Source organism: Sinocyclocheilus rhinocerous, unplaced genomic scaffold, assembly GCF_001515625.1.
Source record: "Sinocyclocheilus rhinocerous isolate Xijiao unplaced genomic scaffold, SAMN03320098_v1.1 scaffold397, whole genome shotgun sequence".
In the NCBI taxonomy this organism is placed as follows: domain Eukaryota; kingdom Metazoa; phylum Chordata; class Actinopteri; order Cypriniformes; family Cyprinidae; genus Sinocyclocheilus; species Sinocyclocheilus rhinocerous.
Genome location: NW_015663491.1, coordinates 1,311,413 through 1,327,669, shown reverse-complemented (window position 1 = coordinate 1,327,669; position 16,257 = coordinate 1,311,413). Strand labels below are relative to the sequence as shown.

The 16,257-nt window shown below is 37.1% G+C and overlaps 1 protein-coding gene across 1 annotated transcript in view; it reads right to left on the bottom strand.

Annotated features, from left to right (window-relative positions):
- The window catches only part of LOC107728819 (reticulon-4 receptor-like 1), a 110,148-nt gene extending 98,486 nt beyond the window's left edge, over nucleotides 1-11,662 (bottom strand). The window contains exon 1 of the mRNA XM_016539091.1: nucleotides 11,151-11,662. Within this exon, the coding sequence (XP_016394577.1) occupies nucleotides 11,151-11,163 (13 nt within the window). The 5' untranslated portion in view covers nucleotides 11,164-11,662. The remainder of the gene's footprint in view (nucleotides 1-11,150) is intronic.
- Between the last annotated feature and the right edge of the window lie 4,595 nt (nucleotides 11,663-16,257).

The following is a 16,257-nucleotide window of genomic DNA, read 5'->3' as shown; positions in this document are numbered from 1 at the left end:
AACTTTTCTTCATTGAAGTACAGCTGAAATAAAATAAAATATAAATATTAGATGAGAAAAATAAATGAAAATTAGAAATGTTACATTTGCAACTAAATTAAATAAGTTTAAGCTGAAGTACTGAAATTACTAACTGGAAAAAACTAACCCAAAATTGCAATATTTTACTTTTTTTTTTTTTTTTTATGACAAAAACTTTAACTAAAATTAAATTTCTAACTGAAAATAAAAAAATAAAAGTATAAATAATGAAAAGTATAAATAATATTATATTATAATTTAAATTAAATATTATAATTTAAAATATATTAATAAAAACTATAAAAGTATATAAAAATACTAAAATAACGCTGCAAAAAAAAAGAAGTGACTCATGTGCTTCAAGTGATTCAAGTCTTTTGAAGTTATACAATAGCTTTGTGAGAGGAAAAAGTTGCATGTGCAAACAAGTTGGGTTTGTCAAGATGCATTGTACCACATTTGAAATGACACTAAGATTTTAAGTGAACAATGACTTAAATTTCAGTGATAACAGAATTGTGATTTTTGGATGTACAATACCTTTAATATCAGCAGAAAAGGCCATTTACAGCTTTGTTACCTGAGTAAACATTGTGCTTTGGTATTATTTGCTTTGAGCTGGTCTAATTGGTGTGATAGAATTTATTCTATTGCTTCCTTTCTTTCTCTTTCTCTTTCTATTTCTCCTTCTCTCCTTCTCTGTCTGTCCTGGCTGGTAATCCTCTACAAAGGATGCTTTCCAAACCAACAGAGCAAAGCCTGAAATGACTGATACCTGTTTACCTAACAACACTTACATTCCTCCTGCCTTCCTTCTCTGCAGAGGTTTTAGTCTGTGAGCCTCTCTTTGACAGACTAACTCAACGGGGAAGAAAACATAAAACAGCATGAAATTTCACACAAAATGATAACTCCAAGCTAAAAGTATAAACAAGGATTTTTCACTGTTTTCATCTGGAAAGTAAAGAACAGTTTTTCAGAGCTGTGATATAACAGCAAATCATTTTAAGGATTCGTTTAAAGGCAAGTTTAAAAATGGTACACGTGTATGTAGTGTATCTTAAAATTCAGTAGGTAAAAATGCAATCTGGCATCCTTCACAAGTCTCAAGTCCTAAATGCATAAAGACACAAAATCTTTGTGTGGCTCCTAAAAATAGTTTGCAGACTGTCAGACAGTCCCAGTATCAAAGTTAAAGGAATATGCTACCAGTTAAAAAATGTTTTATATTTTTGAAAGACGTCTCCTATGCTCACCAAGGCTGCATTTATTTGATCAAATACAGCAAAACAGTAATATTGTGAAATATTATAATAATTGAAAATAATGATTTTCTATTTGAAAATGTAATTTATTCCTGTGATGGTAAAACTGAATTTTCAGCATCATTACTCCAGTCTTCTGCATCACATGATCTTTCAGAAATTATTCTAATTTGCTGATTTGCAAATTAGAATGGCTTTTAGGACACTCAAAGGGGATCACAGATGACAAAAAGCTAAGAAACACCGTGGCAGGTTTCGATTTAAAAGTATGCACAGTTCCTACATTATTTGTAAATGAAATTCATCTCCAATCCTTCTTCTATCATTTCAAGTTTATCCATTATTCCAATGCAAGAAAAATATAGCTGGTTTTCCAAGTAAAAACCGCCAAATAACGTTTACACGTAGTTACATTATGATATGTAATCAGAGGGTGGGATATATATATAGGATTCTTTGATAAATAGTAAGTTTAAAAAAAACAGCATTTATTTAAAATGGCAATCTTTTGTACCATTAAAAGTCTTTACTGTCATTTTTAATCAATTTAATACTTCCTTCACTCTTAAAAATAAAGGTTCCAAAAGGGCATTTTTGCAGTGAGGTCATAGATTAGAAGAACCATATTTGGTTCCCCAAAGAACCTTTCAGTGAACAGATCCTAAAATAACCATTTTGACATTTTAAAAATCTAAAGAACCTTTTTCGACTATAAAGAAACTTTTCTGCATTTGAAAGGTTCCATGGATGTTCAAGGTTCTTCATAGAACCATTGATGCCAATACAAAACCTTTATTTTTAAGAGTGTCGCTGAATAAAAGTATTCATTTATTTTAAAATAAAAATACTATTTAAATGGTAAAAATGCATTTTACTATACTTTCCTATATATACAGGTGCATCTCAATAAATTAGAATGTCGTGGAAAAGTTCATTTATTTCAGTAATTCAGCTCAAATTGTGAAACTCGTGTATTAAATAAATTCAATGCACACAGACTGAAGTAGTTTAAGTCTTTGGTTCTTTTAATTGTGATGATTTTACCTGTATATATATATCATTTAATTTTATATATATATATATATATATATATATATATAGTAATTAATTTATAATTTGTAACCTGTGATGGTTGTGTTACATAAACTGTAAAAATGTATTTTTTCAAAGATTACAGGTGTGTTTTACATGAAAGTTTTTTCTGTTTTTTCAGCTTCAAAATGTCACGTTTAATTCAGTGCTGTTTCTTTTTAATCATTTGTGAAATATACTAGCAGTTTCTAAATGAAAACTGTTTCAAAGTCAATCCTACACTAATTTTTTTCAGTGTAGCTACACAACCATAATGCGCTATATGTCTTTACATGAAAGTTTTTTCTGTTTTTTCAGCTTCAAAATGTCACGTTTAATTCAGTGCGGTTTCTTTATAATCATTTGTGAAATATACTAGCAGTTTCTAAATGAAAACTGTTTCAAAGTCAATCCTACACTCATTTTTTTTCAGTGTAGCTAAACAACCATAATGCGCTATATGTCTTTGTGTGCAGGTTAAGAAGTATCACAGTCAGGTACATCATCATCATTGGGCTGTCAGGTCAGATCCTCCGGCTGAGCACCAGCTCTGGCACCAGCACTAGTGCCTGCCTAAAGCTTCACTGGGGAAAAGCACCCTGAACACTACCTGACAGGCTGCCCGGCCTAAGGCAGGAAGGTAACGCGTGCCCTAAAATACAGGTTGAAAATAAGCAGGCAGTTCTATAAACTCTGTGCGCTTTGCCGTGGTTAGCCATCTCTGTTAGATCGGTGTCAGGCCGCATCAGGAAAGGCCTGACAAGACAAGAGAGATAGAGGGAAGAGAGGAAAAGATGCCACAGAAATGGACAGTCCTTTCCTCGTCTTGTCTCCCAAAATAAAACATGGCCAACACTCAAAGCGACTGCTGACATGTTAGCCGCCGATTTGGCAGCGAAGAACGTCCTCTCACATTATATCCACGAGCTAATTTTCTGTGGAGTCCGAGATGTGTTTGAACACGTCTTTACGTCATGTCTCAAGGAAAGTGAAGGCTGCCATGTCGAATCACAGAACTGGATGGCTCCTGTCAAACGCTCTTGATGTTCAAGGTGTGTATTTTCTCCTGCCTTCAGTTGAGATACAAGCGTCTGGGAGGAAAAGAGGGGTAAAACACACGTGCCAGACCCGACGTCCTTGTTCTGTCTTTTAACAGACTGTGATAATGAGCGCTCAGTTTTTAAACTGTCGAGATCAAGGCAAAGCTCTCAGCTTTTCTGAATGCAGTAAATCATTTAAGAACCTCATGGACAAAGTATTCACTTCAGATGGTGCAGTTCAAATGAGCACATTCTGTATTTTAACTCACCTTCATTAAAGCAACTGGGAAGACTTCAGAGCAGGCAATATGGTCCAGCGATGTTCATTATGTAAGTTTGCGACTATTATCGTGTGAGGTACGCAGAGGCATTGCTAGACCAGGGTTGAAGTGGATGAATCCTTTCAGGGTTATTTTAGTATTATTGTAATATTTTATATTATAGTAGTATTTATTAATATTTTGAATTAGCTTTAATTTTTATATTTACAATTTTAGTTTTTATAGTTTTTAATCATTTTTTTATTAGTTTTTGTCTTTAATAAATATTAGTATATTCGTTTTAATAATTCTTGTGTTGCATTTTCTGGAAAACGAGTAACATTTGAATAAAATTGCACAGATAAGTCACATTTTATTTTTATATTCAGAAATAATGTAATATAGTGGTAAATAAAATGAAATGTCCAAACATTATAAACACTATAAACATGCATTTTAGTTCCCCTCACTCCACAACAAATCCTCTAAATTTAATGGTATTCAGAACAAAACAAGAATGAAAAATGTAAGTATAAAACAAACATAAATTATAGTGGCATTCATTATAAACAACATTTATTTTAGACGCCAAACCTAAACAAACTCATTTATAGTGAAACTAAAACGTATGACGTGCGGTTAATGCGCTATACACATAAACTTGGGCTCACATACATCTCTCATTCACCAAAAAATGTATGTGTTTTGCGTGCTTGACATTAATTGCATTATATAAGTCGCTTTGGAATATAAATTGTTGCACGTTTCAGATCATTAAAAATGTGACTTATATTTCGGAAAATACAGTACTTTATTTCCAGGCAAGTTTTTTTAAGCGTAGGTTTTTTAATCTAATATTTAGATTTCGATTTTATTAAAGATTTATTTCAATTAATATCTTTGACCCTGAAATATTGCTCTACAGCCCTAAATGGTCCAAATAAAATGCGTTATCATATATCAATTGACATACAGTTCTGTGTTTACAGCTGCAGTTGCACTTGGTCTAATAAAAACAACGATATTCTTTAGAGAGATAAACTCAAGACCTTTGTAGTCCCTTAGTAGAAAAAAAAACACTATGCCAACCAAGGAGTCAGAGTTTGGCTGGTTAACTGGAAGATAAATTCTTACTTGTTGAGCCCTGAACATATAAAATCACATATGTTTCATATATTTTGGGGGGCTTGTGACTGATTTTTGTTTTTTAGGGATCTCATCCAGGGGTCCTGCACTGCCTGAGATGAATGGGAATGCTAATGGACAGCTTTCTCCAGGTATTACAGACCTCCTTGTTTTGACCTTTACGTCTTTTATGTTTATATAAGAAGGTGTAACATTAAAATATATTAAAGTGCACATAAACACACACAAAACTCAAGTACATATGGAGGGAGGGGTTCTTGCAGACCAATCACAGCGCTTGCGGTCTGCGTAGAATTGACGCGCTGTTCGATTTTTGGAGAGGTGCAGGTCAGGCTACGGCGTATGGGTGTGCATCTATGCGTAAGCTACGACGTAGGTTCGACGCAGAAGTATAAATTGGGCTTAAGGTCCATGAAAGTTGTAGGCATTTGACAAAGAGCCGGATCATTTTCTACTTTCACCCCCAGCTCACTTGACTCCAAGTTAATAAAATGGAAATCGTATGCAGGAAGTACTCTTCTCCGCTGTACACACAGCATTCAGCGGTCAGGGAGACAGCTAGCTCACAAGCACAAACAGAACCCAGCATCGTGCCTCCCCGTTTCCAAAGGGAGCTCACGTCACAGATGACCTTTCGCCTCTTCTCCCGTTAATACATCATTAATCTCTCAATAGGCGATTATTGTTTGCTTTTTCTCTCATTGACTCCTAATTATCATCAGCTAATGATCGCGCCTTCCTACCCTTCAGATTTAATTAACACTCCAAAGAGAAAGAGAGGGCCAAATGTTTGCTGAGAGTTTGGGTTAATCATCTGTATGACACAGTAAAGGGGTCATACTTGGCCGGGATCTATTTTAATGATTCTAGAAATACTAAATATGAGCATACTGTGGTGATTATCCAGCAATGAGGTCAACGGCGATGAATAAGAACATTTTTAAGAAGATGTGACATATATACAAATGGGTTCATGGCTTTGCCCTTTTCTGAACAACATTTCTATGACCCAGTGAATAATGTTAGAAAAACAGTGCGTTTACCCATATAATTGTGCAATTAGGCCTGTTTTACGCATACTGTATCTGCACTTTATATTTGAATGAAAACGTAATGAAAATGAAGTTGCAACATGGGTTAGTTTGATTCTCAAGGTTTTGATTTAATTCAATTTATATATGTGCAATGTTTAATTATGGATGTCCACGTTTTTTGTGCCCCCGATCTCTAATTATTATTTTTCTTAAATACAATTTTGTGATTTTATACTGATTTATTACAGTAATAATAGTAGTACAACAGTGATATTTTGCATAATATTTTTATAGTAATAATAGTAACTATATATTTTATTTATTTTAGTCATATTTTTTTTTCTCACAAAATTTCATGCAATAAACTGTAAAAAATATAGAGTATATTTTACAATCAAAAATAAATTATATATTAATTAACTGATAGATACAGTATATTAATGTTGATAATTGTTCATTAAATAGTGGAAAACATAAATTATGTGACAATATGTTGCAAACAACTAATGTTCAAGTTAATCTTGGTAAATTTAGGGTTTTCATTAGTTAGCCACCATATTAAAGGGATAGTTTATCAAGAAATTAATATTCTGGCATTATTTACTCACGCACATCTTTCCTGTGGATCACAAAAGACAATATTTTTTAAAATGTCCTTTTTTAAGTGTTTTTATACAACGTTTGCGTTCCACAAAAGAAACTCGTAAGATTTTTATTTTTACGTGAACTACCCCTTTAAGTGTTACAATTTCTCACATTCATTTTTCTAAACACTACATAGGTAAAATATACGAAACATTACTTATGCTTCATACCTGTTCTAGACGTATAGCTGATGCTAACATATCAATTTCTATCAGTACACAGTATGTCTTTAATTACGATCACTGAGTTTCCGTAAGGCTCCCGTTCCAATCCAATCCACATATGAAGGTCACTGGCTGTACCTAAGACCTGTTGAACAATCATTTAGAGCCTCTTAATCACTTCCAAATTGAACAGTCACTTACAGCTCTATTTTAGTGAACAAAGTGTGCTTTCCACATGCTAATGGTTGGCCACATGCAGCATGTATGCCTCCGGCCACAGACACCTACAAACATGGAAATGCTTAGAAATTATCGAGTGAGGACTTGCACACTTGCACTGAATCATCTTTAAGAGTAGGTTCGCAATCTGACGAGGACGAGAGATTTTCTTTGCCACAGGTGGGGTGGGGTGGGGGGGTGTACGTGGCTCGATTTCTTTCTGGCTGTGTGTGAAATCTCTGACTAAACGAGCTTTCAACTGAACGATCTATTAAAATGGGCCAACGAGCAGCACCGGCTCACTGCCCAGCCAGTAGCACTTTGTATGGTAAGTAGCCTCCTGTTTCCTGCCTGCACTTCAGCCAATAGAATTTTTTGTGTTTCAAACCTTTATTTAATCTGAGCTGCTTCTACTCCGAGGCTGAGGCTCTCACGCAGGTGGAGTGATAATGAAAAAAAAGAGGTGCCATATTGTAGAGAACCTGGAGCAATCTGGGGTTAAGAGAGGGTATCGCAGAAGTGGGCAGAAAAAGAAACAGGTTCATTACGGCAAGCAGCTAGTGGGCCTCCTGCTGCTTCAGATCCACAGTCTCACCTGCCAAAAAAACAGGAGCCTTTTGGCCCGCAGAATCATCTTGTCTACATTTAACATCTCTATCTTATGGTTCTGTGGGGATTCGATGAACTCGCAAGCAGCATTACGGAAAGAAAGCATGAATTTGCTCATTTGTCACTTATAAAAACCTGTGCTTTTCATACATGGTGCCATTGTGAGTACCTTGAGCACACTGTAAACTGTGCAGTTATTACCTAAAAGTGCTACTTCAACCTGACCTGACCCTTTAAAGGGATTGTTCACCAAAAAATGAAAATTCTGTCATCATTTACTCACCCTCAATTTGTTCCAAACTTGCATGAGTTTCTTTCTTCCATTGAGCACAAAAGAAATTATTCTGAAGAATGTTGGTAACCAAATAGTTGACGGTAGCCATTGACTTCCATAGTATGGAAAAATACTGTAAGTCTTTGACTAGACTACCATCGGTAACACTTTATTAAATAACAATTCTCATTATTCTCCGGCACTTCTGTGGAAGCTCTGGTTGTGGAGGTCAACACTGTTCCTCCACCTCCACCAGTAGCTGCCCCTGGACCCCTCAGGGTGGAGCTTAGACTAGCTAATGGCCAGTGTGTCACCAAAGGGTGTGCAGAAGGGGATGAGGCCTTCAAGTCCTACTACAGTGATGCTGATTATCCCATCACAAAAGTCCTGCGTGAGCCTGTGTATGTTGAGGTGCGCATTATGGAGAGGACAGACCCCAACATTGTCCTGATGCTGGGACGCTGCTGGGCAACTTCAACCCCCAGTCCACTCAGTCTACCTCAGTGGGACCTTCTGGTTGATGGGTGAGTGTAATGGCAATGTTTATCCCTCCAGTGCTCGTAGCTGCCTGTTTGATTTCCCGCACCTCTCTGTGCGTTCAGGAACCCGAGGGCTTCCCCCGGCATCCGCCTACCCTGGGACTCTGCGGTCTCATTGCTGGGCTGCTCAGCCTCTCGCTCGGATTAGCGAGCTGCCCCCCCGACTTCATCTCCACTGCTGCTGTTGCGGCTTGTTCCAGCCGCTGCTATCTCCCCATCGAGGTGGTTGGGGATTCCACGTCCACACGGTCTGTCCGCGAAGGCTCTCATTGCCCGCGGTGATTTCTCTGTACAATAAAGCCTCTGTTGAACCCGCACCTGAATCCAGCCTCGTTTCCCTGACAATTAACTAGTTGCTTATTACCATTATTAACATATTGAGGGAAAACTCTTAGTTAATGGTGAATATATGTTCCCTAATCTAAAGTGTTACCTTCCATCAACTGTCTTCTTTTGTGTTCAACAGAATAAAGAAATGTATACAGGTTTAGAAGAAGAGGGTGCGTAAATGATTATATTATTTTTATTTTTGGGTTAACTTTCCCTTTAAATTTATCTATCTTCCTATCTATTATATGACTACCTATCCACCTGTCGTTCAATCTGTCTATCTATGTACATATATGACTACCTGTCCTTCTGTATGTCTGTCTATCTATCTATCTATCATCATATATGTACATATTTCACTGCCTATATAACTGTCTGTCTATCTAATGTATCTGTCTAAATGGCTATCTGTCTGTCTCTTTGTCTGCCTACTGTCTGTCTATCCATCTATGAATTTATCTATCTGTCTGTCTGGCATCTCACTCCATCTCACACATCGAGATCATGGGTTTCATTCCCAAGGAATGTACAAACCGATAACAAGTATCAGCCAATTGCATAAATATAAAAAAATATAATACGCTAAATTCCCATATGGCATCTTAGACTAAATGAGCCACTTAGACACCCACTTAATGCAGTTTTAATTGGAATTTTGTTGATCTATAGTGTGTCACCAGTCAAAACCCCGTAAGCAGTAAAACCACACACTATCAGACATAGACATACAGCTCTCCTGTAAACACATCTGTGCTGCTCACCATTATTATGCATTCAAGACCTTTTTCTGTACCCCGGGGCTGTAAGCACAGACCCCTACTGCTAGGAGCGGCAACAATAAACAGTCATAACTCCTTATCATTTTATTGTCTGTATTGTGTGTTTGCATTTAGGAGGGGCTCAGTGCCACAGCTGATGCAGAATGCTTTAAGCACACAAACAAATCCCCCCTCTCTCTTTCTCCATCCCATCTTTTGCCTCAACTCAAACCCACATATTCTTTTGTAATGAGAAGAAAATGAGGAAGCAGTTCCCAGAGCAGGCTGGTTTGAAGCTGCAGGCTGAGCATTAGTAAAAGTGTTATGACTCCGCTGTCACTCCTCAGAGGAAAAAATAACCGGATGGAGGATTTTTTCTTTTTTAGGCAGGTACATAATAGCAGAATGGCAGACGCCAAAGCCGCTGACAAAATATGCAAATCAAAGTAGTTCTTGCTGATACTGGAAGATATTTTAATTAAAATTGATGTGTGTGGGTAAGAAGTCGGGGTTGTGCCCACAAATATGTAAAAAAAAATTTACTTGTGAGGACATATAAAGTGGTTCAATATTTGAAACAAGCAAAATCATGTTTTGGTTTCCATGTACTAATGTCAACAAGTTTCTTTGAGGGTTAAGTTTAGGGTATTGTTAATATCATTATCTTAATATGAAAACCATTGAATCTGTGAGAGGTCTTTGCTTATGTAGCTAAAAAAAAAAAAAACTCTGTGTGTGTGTAAAGGTACAGGTTTTAAAATAAAGTAAAACACGTCAAAAACCAACATGTGAAGGCATTTGAACTGGTCCACACAATCACAAACAGCAAAACTGTTTTTGCTTTAGATCTAATAATGCAACAGGTTTAAGTGAGGGCTAAATTTAGGTGTAATATAGTCAATATTGTTTTAGTATGAAAACCATTTAGTCTCTGAGAGATTCTTACAATGACAGCTTCAGAAATCTGTAGCCTATGTGTGTGAGCACGTCAAGAAAATTCTAAATTGCTCAAATATTATCATCCAAAATAATTAGCTACAACTAATTACAACAAGAAACAGAAAGAAGCCATAAGTAAAGTAAAACGCACGGCAAAAAAAGTCCCAAAAAACATTGTGACATGCATGACTTCCTAACAAAGGTAAAACAGCACCTCTCTGTGGGCACACTTATGTTGATCCATCAAATTTCATGACCTGGATGTTTCTTGAATTATTCCGTGCGTGATTTGTTTTGATATCTAGACAGTAGAGTAATATATTTCAATTTTGTGTCCACAACGTATATGCCACGTATTGAGTACTGACATAGACAGCAAAATTCACGCACCTATAATTCCTTGGTGTGTGTGTGTGAGTCTGAGGCAGCATATAAGAGTTCACAAACACTGGTCCCATAGGCGCCTGTCGCCATGCACCGCCTCTCTAGTCTTAAAAAAGATCACTGTGTTTTTTTACTAGTACTAGTTAAGCGCGTGCAGTAAATAAGCTCTAGTAGTTGTCAGCTGCAGTGCGGCATCGCTTGTCTATTTTTAAGAATAATATTACGTGCTGTGTATTAATATTTCATCGGGGCACAGTCAAATGCTTAAAGAGCCAGACAAACCTTAAACTAACCTGGTTAAAAACCTCATAAAGAGTTTCTGATATATAAACTCGGATGCGCGTGGAAGAGTCACGCGCGCAATGAATAGAAATGTAACCTACTTTCAGCATCATGCATTAGCTTGAACTGCACCAAAAACGCAATTATATAATCTAAAATGTTGATCTTACCTCGCCGGAACATCCTGAAGGTGCGGTGATGATGCGCTGTGCTTTATCCCACTGTGATAGTCAAAATAAGCGTCTCATATTTTAATAATCCGTGTCATATGTGATAAAAGTTTGATCTGTTTTAATGATCTTCAAACGATCCACGCCAAATGCAAATTCTTAACTCTTGACTCCTGGTCTCAGGTATCGATTAAGATGGAAAACAACATCGCCGACATGGAAGTCTCACAATCCCCGAGAAATTTTTTAAAGAGAGATGACTCCGAGAGATGTCAGACAGAAATGTTTCATACAAGCTTCAGTTAGCAGTTATAATCGCCGCAAGAAGCTTTCAGACAGCCATAAGAAGAGCATTTAAAGTTTTACAATATCAGTCGATGTGACGGGAAAGAAGCCTTCTGGTATTGTATACCACTTAAACGATGAGTTAAATGACTGTTCTGGTTAGAAACTGCGTTTGGATGCTAGAGATGCTCGGGTGGTTAACGGATGACAGGCGCCCGTGTCTCTTCAGGAGTCAGAAAGCTGGAGCACTACGGGAGGGAGGCGCGGAGGAGGGTATTTGCGATGCCCGATTCGTGAAAGAGCCATTCCTGTGATTCGGATCTTTTCAATGAATCAGTTGAATGGCTGACGAGCTCTCGAGCGGTTCTTGAACCGAGAACCGTCTATTTTGGATTCGTAAAGAAAACTGAAAAGTGACAGTAAGAGCGAAAAAAGTTATTAATTTTAATAGTAGCATGCATGTTTAAAAATAAAGCGTACTGTTTGTGACTAATGGGTGTGACAGTTTGATCAATGTGAATAAGAGTTGGGTTTAATGTTATTAAATAGCCTAGAAACTGCAAAAAACTGTTCAAATGGACTTTAGTAGTTTCTATGAGCTAAATCATAATGAAACTGATCGGAGAGATAGTGAATTGCAATAAACACCATAATTAATCAAACTTAATAGAAAAGCATAAACATCAATGTGGCTTTCTTGGAACGTTTTATTAGCAGGTAGCCTATTATGCCACGAGAGATGTCAGTGAGCGCGTGATGACGCAATTACGCTGTGACGTATTAAAAGAATCTCTGATTTGTTTCTTTTGAACCGTTCATTAAAATGGACAGTTCAAAAGAACCGATTAGCAGAATTGAATCAGCATCACTAGAGGCTATAGGACCAAATGAAAGACGGAGTGAGACCCTCTCCCGTCTCACTTTCATTCTAAAAAATGTTTCCATCCTGCTTTCTCTTCCTCAGACAGACCTGCAGCTACAAGGAAATCTAATGTGTGTCCGTTCGTCTCAAAGCCTGTCCAGTGTTTTCTTTCTGAGCGAATGAAACTACCTGTCTGCTCTCACTTGCCCTCTGACGACAGAAAAATAGGAGGAGCGATCTTTCCCTGTTTTAGGGCTTTCGTTTTCCAAGATGAAGTCTTAAGAAAAAATATCCACTTAAGTTGTATTAGCTATCATGAGTGTGGCGGGATTTAGTGATCGCCTATATTTTTGAGTGTTTGATCATGATAGTATAAATCATCCATGTGATGCATTCCAATGTTTAAAAGACACAAGGAAAGAAAGATTTATTATATAAGCCTATAAATATCTAATCAGTAATGGTAAATTAGTGTTTAAAATGAATTTATAGTGTACCATAATTAATATATTGTTTTGTTTTTAGGGTATGTATTTCTCTGGCTGTACCCAATAAATCTGCCATGACAGCAACACCGATCTTCGCTGAGCCAAGTGGCTACAGTAAAAAGCCGTAAATCTCTGTGTCTGTGTAAGGTGAGAGTGTTAATGTCCCTGTGTCCTGTACGTCTCTCTGTGTAGGGCAAAGCGGGTTAATGTCCCTATCCAGCGTCATCTGACAAAAGCACCTGTCACGTCAGGATCACACAATCCAGAAAGTAGTAGGGTCAATCACAAGGCCGCTTTAATCCGGGAGTAAAGAGGATAATGTTCCCCCCTCCCTCTCCCTCGGGGGACCCGGTATAGGATGGACACTGATAAATATAAATTGTTCTACCTCCCCGGTGGTGTCTTCCTTTCTCCATTTTGGTTTATCTCCAGCAGGCAGAAAAGTGAGGCTGCAGTTTAATCACATTGTACATCGTAATACATTTAATTGGTTGCTATATATTGCATTATACTGAGAAAGCAGGCTAGATTTTCTTGAGAATTTTATCTTTGTTCCATTGAACAACTATGGTTTGGAAAAACATGAGAATGGATAAATGAGGACTGGTAAATATTGTCTTAGATTGTCTTAAATATGGTCATTTACAGTGCTTAATTGGAAAACAGACACTGGATTACAAGCAAGCATGAGACATGCATGAAAAGAAAGACAAAACAACATTGCGTGAGAGGAGTAGTCATGCAGCCTGTGCATGTCCTCCCAGAGGAACCTGGTCAACTGACACACAATATTGTTTGTCTCCGGGAGGTGCAGCAACAAACCCGTTGTTTTAAAGTGCTGATGAAGCCATTTAGAAACTGGTCACACACCAGGGCACTAAGAACTGTGAACTCAGTAGGGATGTCTGATGTTGATTTTCTTTCCGAGTCCAGTCTGTCCTTTCGCTTGTTTTGAACACCTTGGAGTCTTGTTGAGTTTACCACCTGAATTTAAAAGCACTTTATTTGTTATTTCTTTGGTCTTGCCCTATTCTCGCTAATTAGCCTTAAGTATTCAACTTTACATGTAACTCATCCCACACTGTTTATTCTTCTTATGGAGACTTGGGATTGGGCTCTTTTGGCTTTGATTTTTGACTTAAAATTCATTTCTAAAAAAAGAATACTCTGTCTATAAAATATGAAAGAACAAGAAAAAGGGTTGTATAGCTTTATAAGGCAATAAACATGACAAGTTAGGTAGATCCCATTCTTCCACTGGTTTAACTCAATGAATTCTCTCCCACAAAAAAAAAAATCTCATTTATTACTGTCAGTTTAAATGTAGCACAGACTGAACCAGTGTATTATGAACACTGAGTTGAGCATAGTCTCGAGTTTGTTTTTATCACGTCATACTAAAATGATTGGGAACCAAGCTAATGTTATTTCCTCTTAAATGTTAGTCTCGCAGGTCCTCATTATACATAAAGAAGAATTAGGTTTGGGCTCTAGAGGCAAAAGGTTTGGATTCAGACTCCAGGAATGTTCTCACTTTCATGTTCAATATATTACAGAGCTTTTGAGAAATTGTTAGAGATTTTGGCAATGCATGAATATTATTGGAATAAGCATTTCCTATAGGACCATAATGTTTGATGATTTGTAGCCTACTTACAGTATAAACTTTTTACATTTTCTGGAGAAAATGGGAGTGGTGTGTTCTGGGTGGTTGCTACATGGTTAATCATATTTTTTGGCTTAATTACCACAAATAATTAGGCAAGAAAACAAGAAAATTATGTTGTTTTGAACTTGAAATCATTTTTTGCAGCCTGTGCTGTGAATGTGACTTCCAATCCTGGCAGATAAGTGATCAGCTTGATGGGGTTTTGACCTTTTGGTGATCTTTCGTTGACCATCCCACAAACTTCTGCCTCGTAATGAACGCTTTGTACTCTAGCTTCCTAACATCCAAGTCTGAAGCTTAGATCTCGACCTTTTCAACAGATGGGCTCTTGCCTTCACTCTCCTTGCCAAATTATACAATCCCTCCTTTCTGAGGGAAAAATATGAGTCATTTTGTGAACTTCAATGACTGGTGCACTTTTAGCTACAGCACATGTGCTGTGCGGTCCGTGGGAGTCCTGCTCAGCTCTGCCAAGGTTACAGGCATCCATGACACACCGCCCAACAGATATGTTAATCAATATGCATGTGCCATGTGAACAGAGTATCCCTAAGAATATGTGAGAGAGACTGATTGATAGATGAAGTGATAGACAGACTGACAAACTAACTGCCTGATAAATGGATGATAGATACTCATATGTTGATAGATAGACAGACAGACAGACAGATAGATAGATAGATAGATAGATAGATAGACAGTCGTATGGCTACATTTGTAAACATCACATCAGCTCCTTTCTCTCATACTGCAGCCGCACACAAAAGCCCTGACACATGAGGAAGGTGTGAGAGCTCTCCCGCCACCACAGGAAATTATGGTGTGGATGCAGGAAGAGGTGAGAGATCAGTCCTAATTGCCAGGAAAAGAGGGATAATGAATATACAGGGAGATGGAGCAGACTGCTGACAACACCGGTTTTCGTGACTCACGGGACGTGGAGTTTCTCTCTCCTACTAAACTTTGAATGCTATCAGAGGGGTACACCACATCATTAATATGGAAAAAAAAAAAACACAGAAAACACTTGAGTCATAAGCACATTTCGCTGCATAGCTAAACCGCTAACCAGCTTTTTGTTTTGGTGTCTCATTTTAAATACAGGTCAGTGTGATGTGAAACTTAGCAAATGCATTTAAATTGATTTCTTATGTCATACAGCATGTATTCCTGGTATATTTATGAATGTGATTACAGGCTTGGAAATAGGAACAGGATTTGAGGGACTGGAGGTCAACTAGAATGGCAAAATTACAGTCAGTGTTTGTTGTATATGTTTAGGTTTGTCTGTCAGGGAAGGTTTGACAGCCTAGAACCTTGAATCAATGTGTCATCATTTAGCCCAACACTGTTCTTATCAGAAGAGGAGAAAGAGAACAGAAAATTCTTGTTATTTCAGAAAAAGAACAGAAACTGTGCGGTACCACGCTGCATATTAATAAAACAAAGAGGTGGGAAAATAATTGCATTTTCTAGAGGTTTGTTTGTAAGATAGCACCTCACTGCAGTCAAGACTGTTTACACATTCACATAACACACTCATGGATATTCACATCTATGTGTGCATACAAACAGTTTTATTATGTAATGGATTAATACAGGAATGCTTGCTGAAGTTAAAATGTACAATAAAGTTCAATTATTAACATTAATGTCAAATATTAACATTAGATAATCCATTTTGTATCATGAACTAACAGTGAATATGTTATAGAGTGTAGCTACTGATCTAGATTAATGTTAATTTCTTTACATTAATATGCTTTAACGTTACAGGTTGATGTATTATGAATGAACATGAAT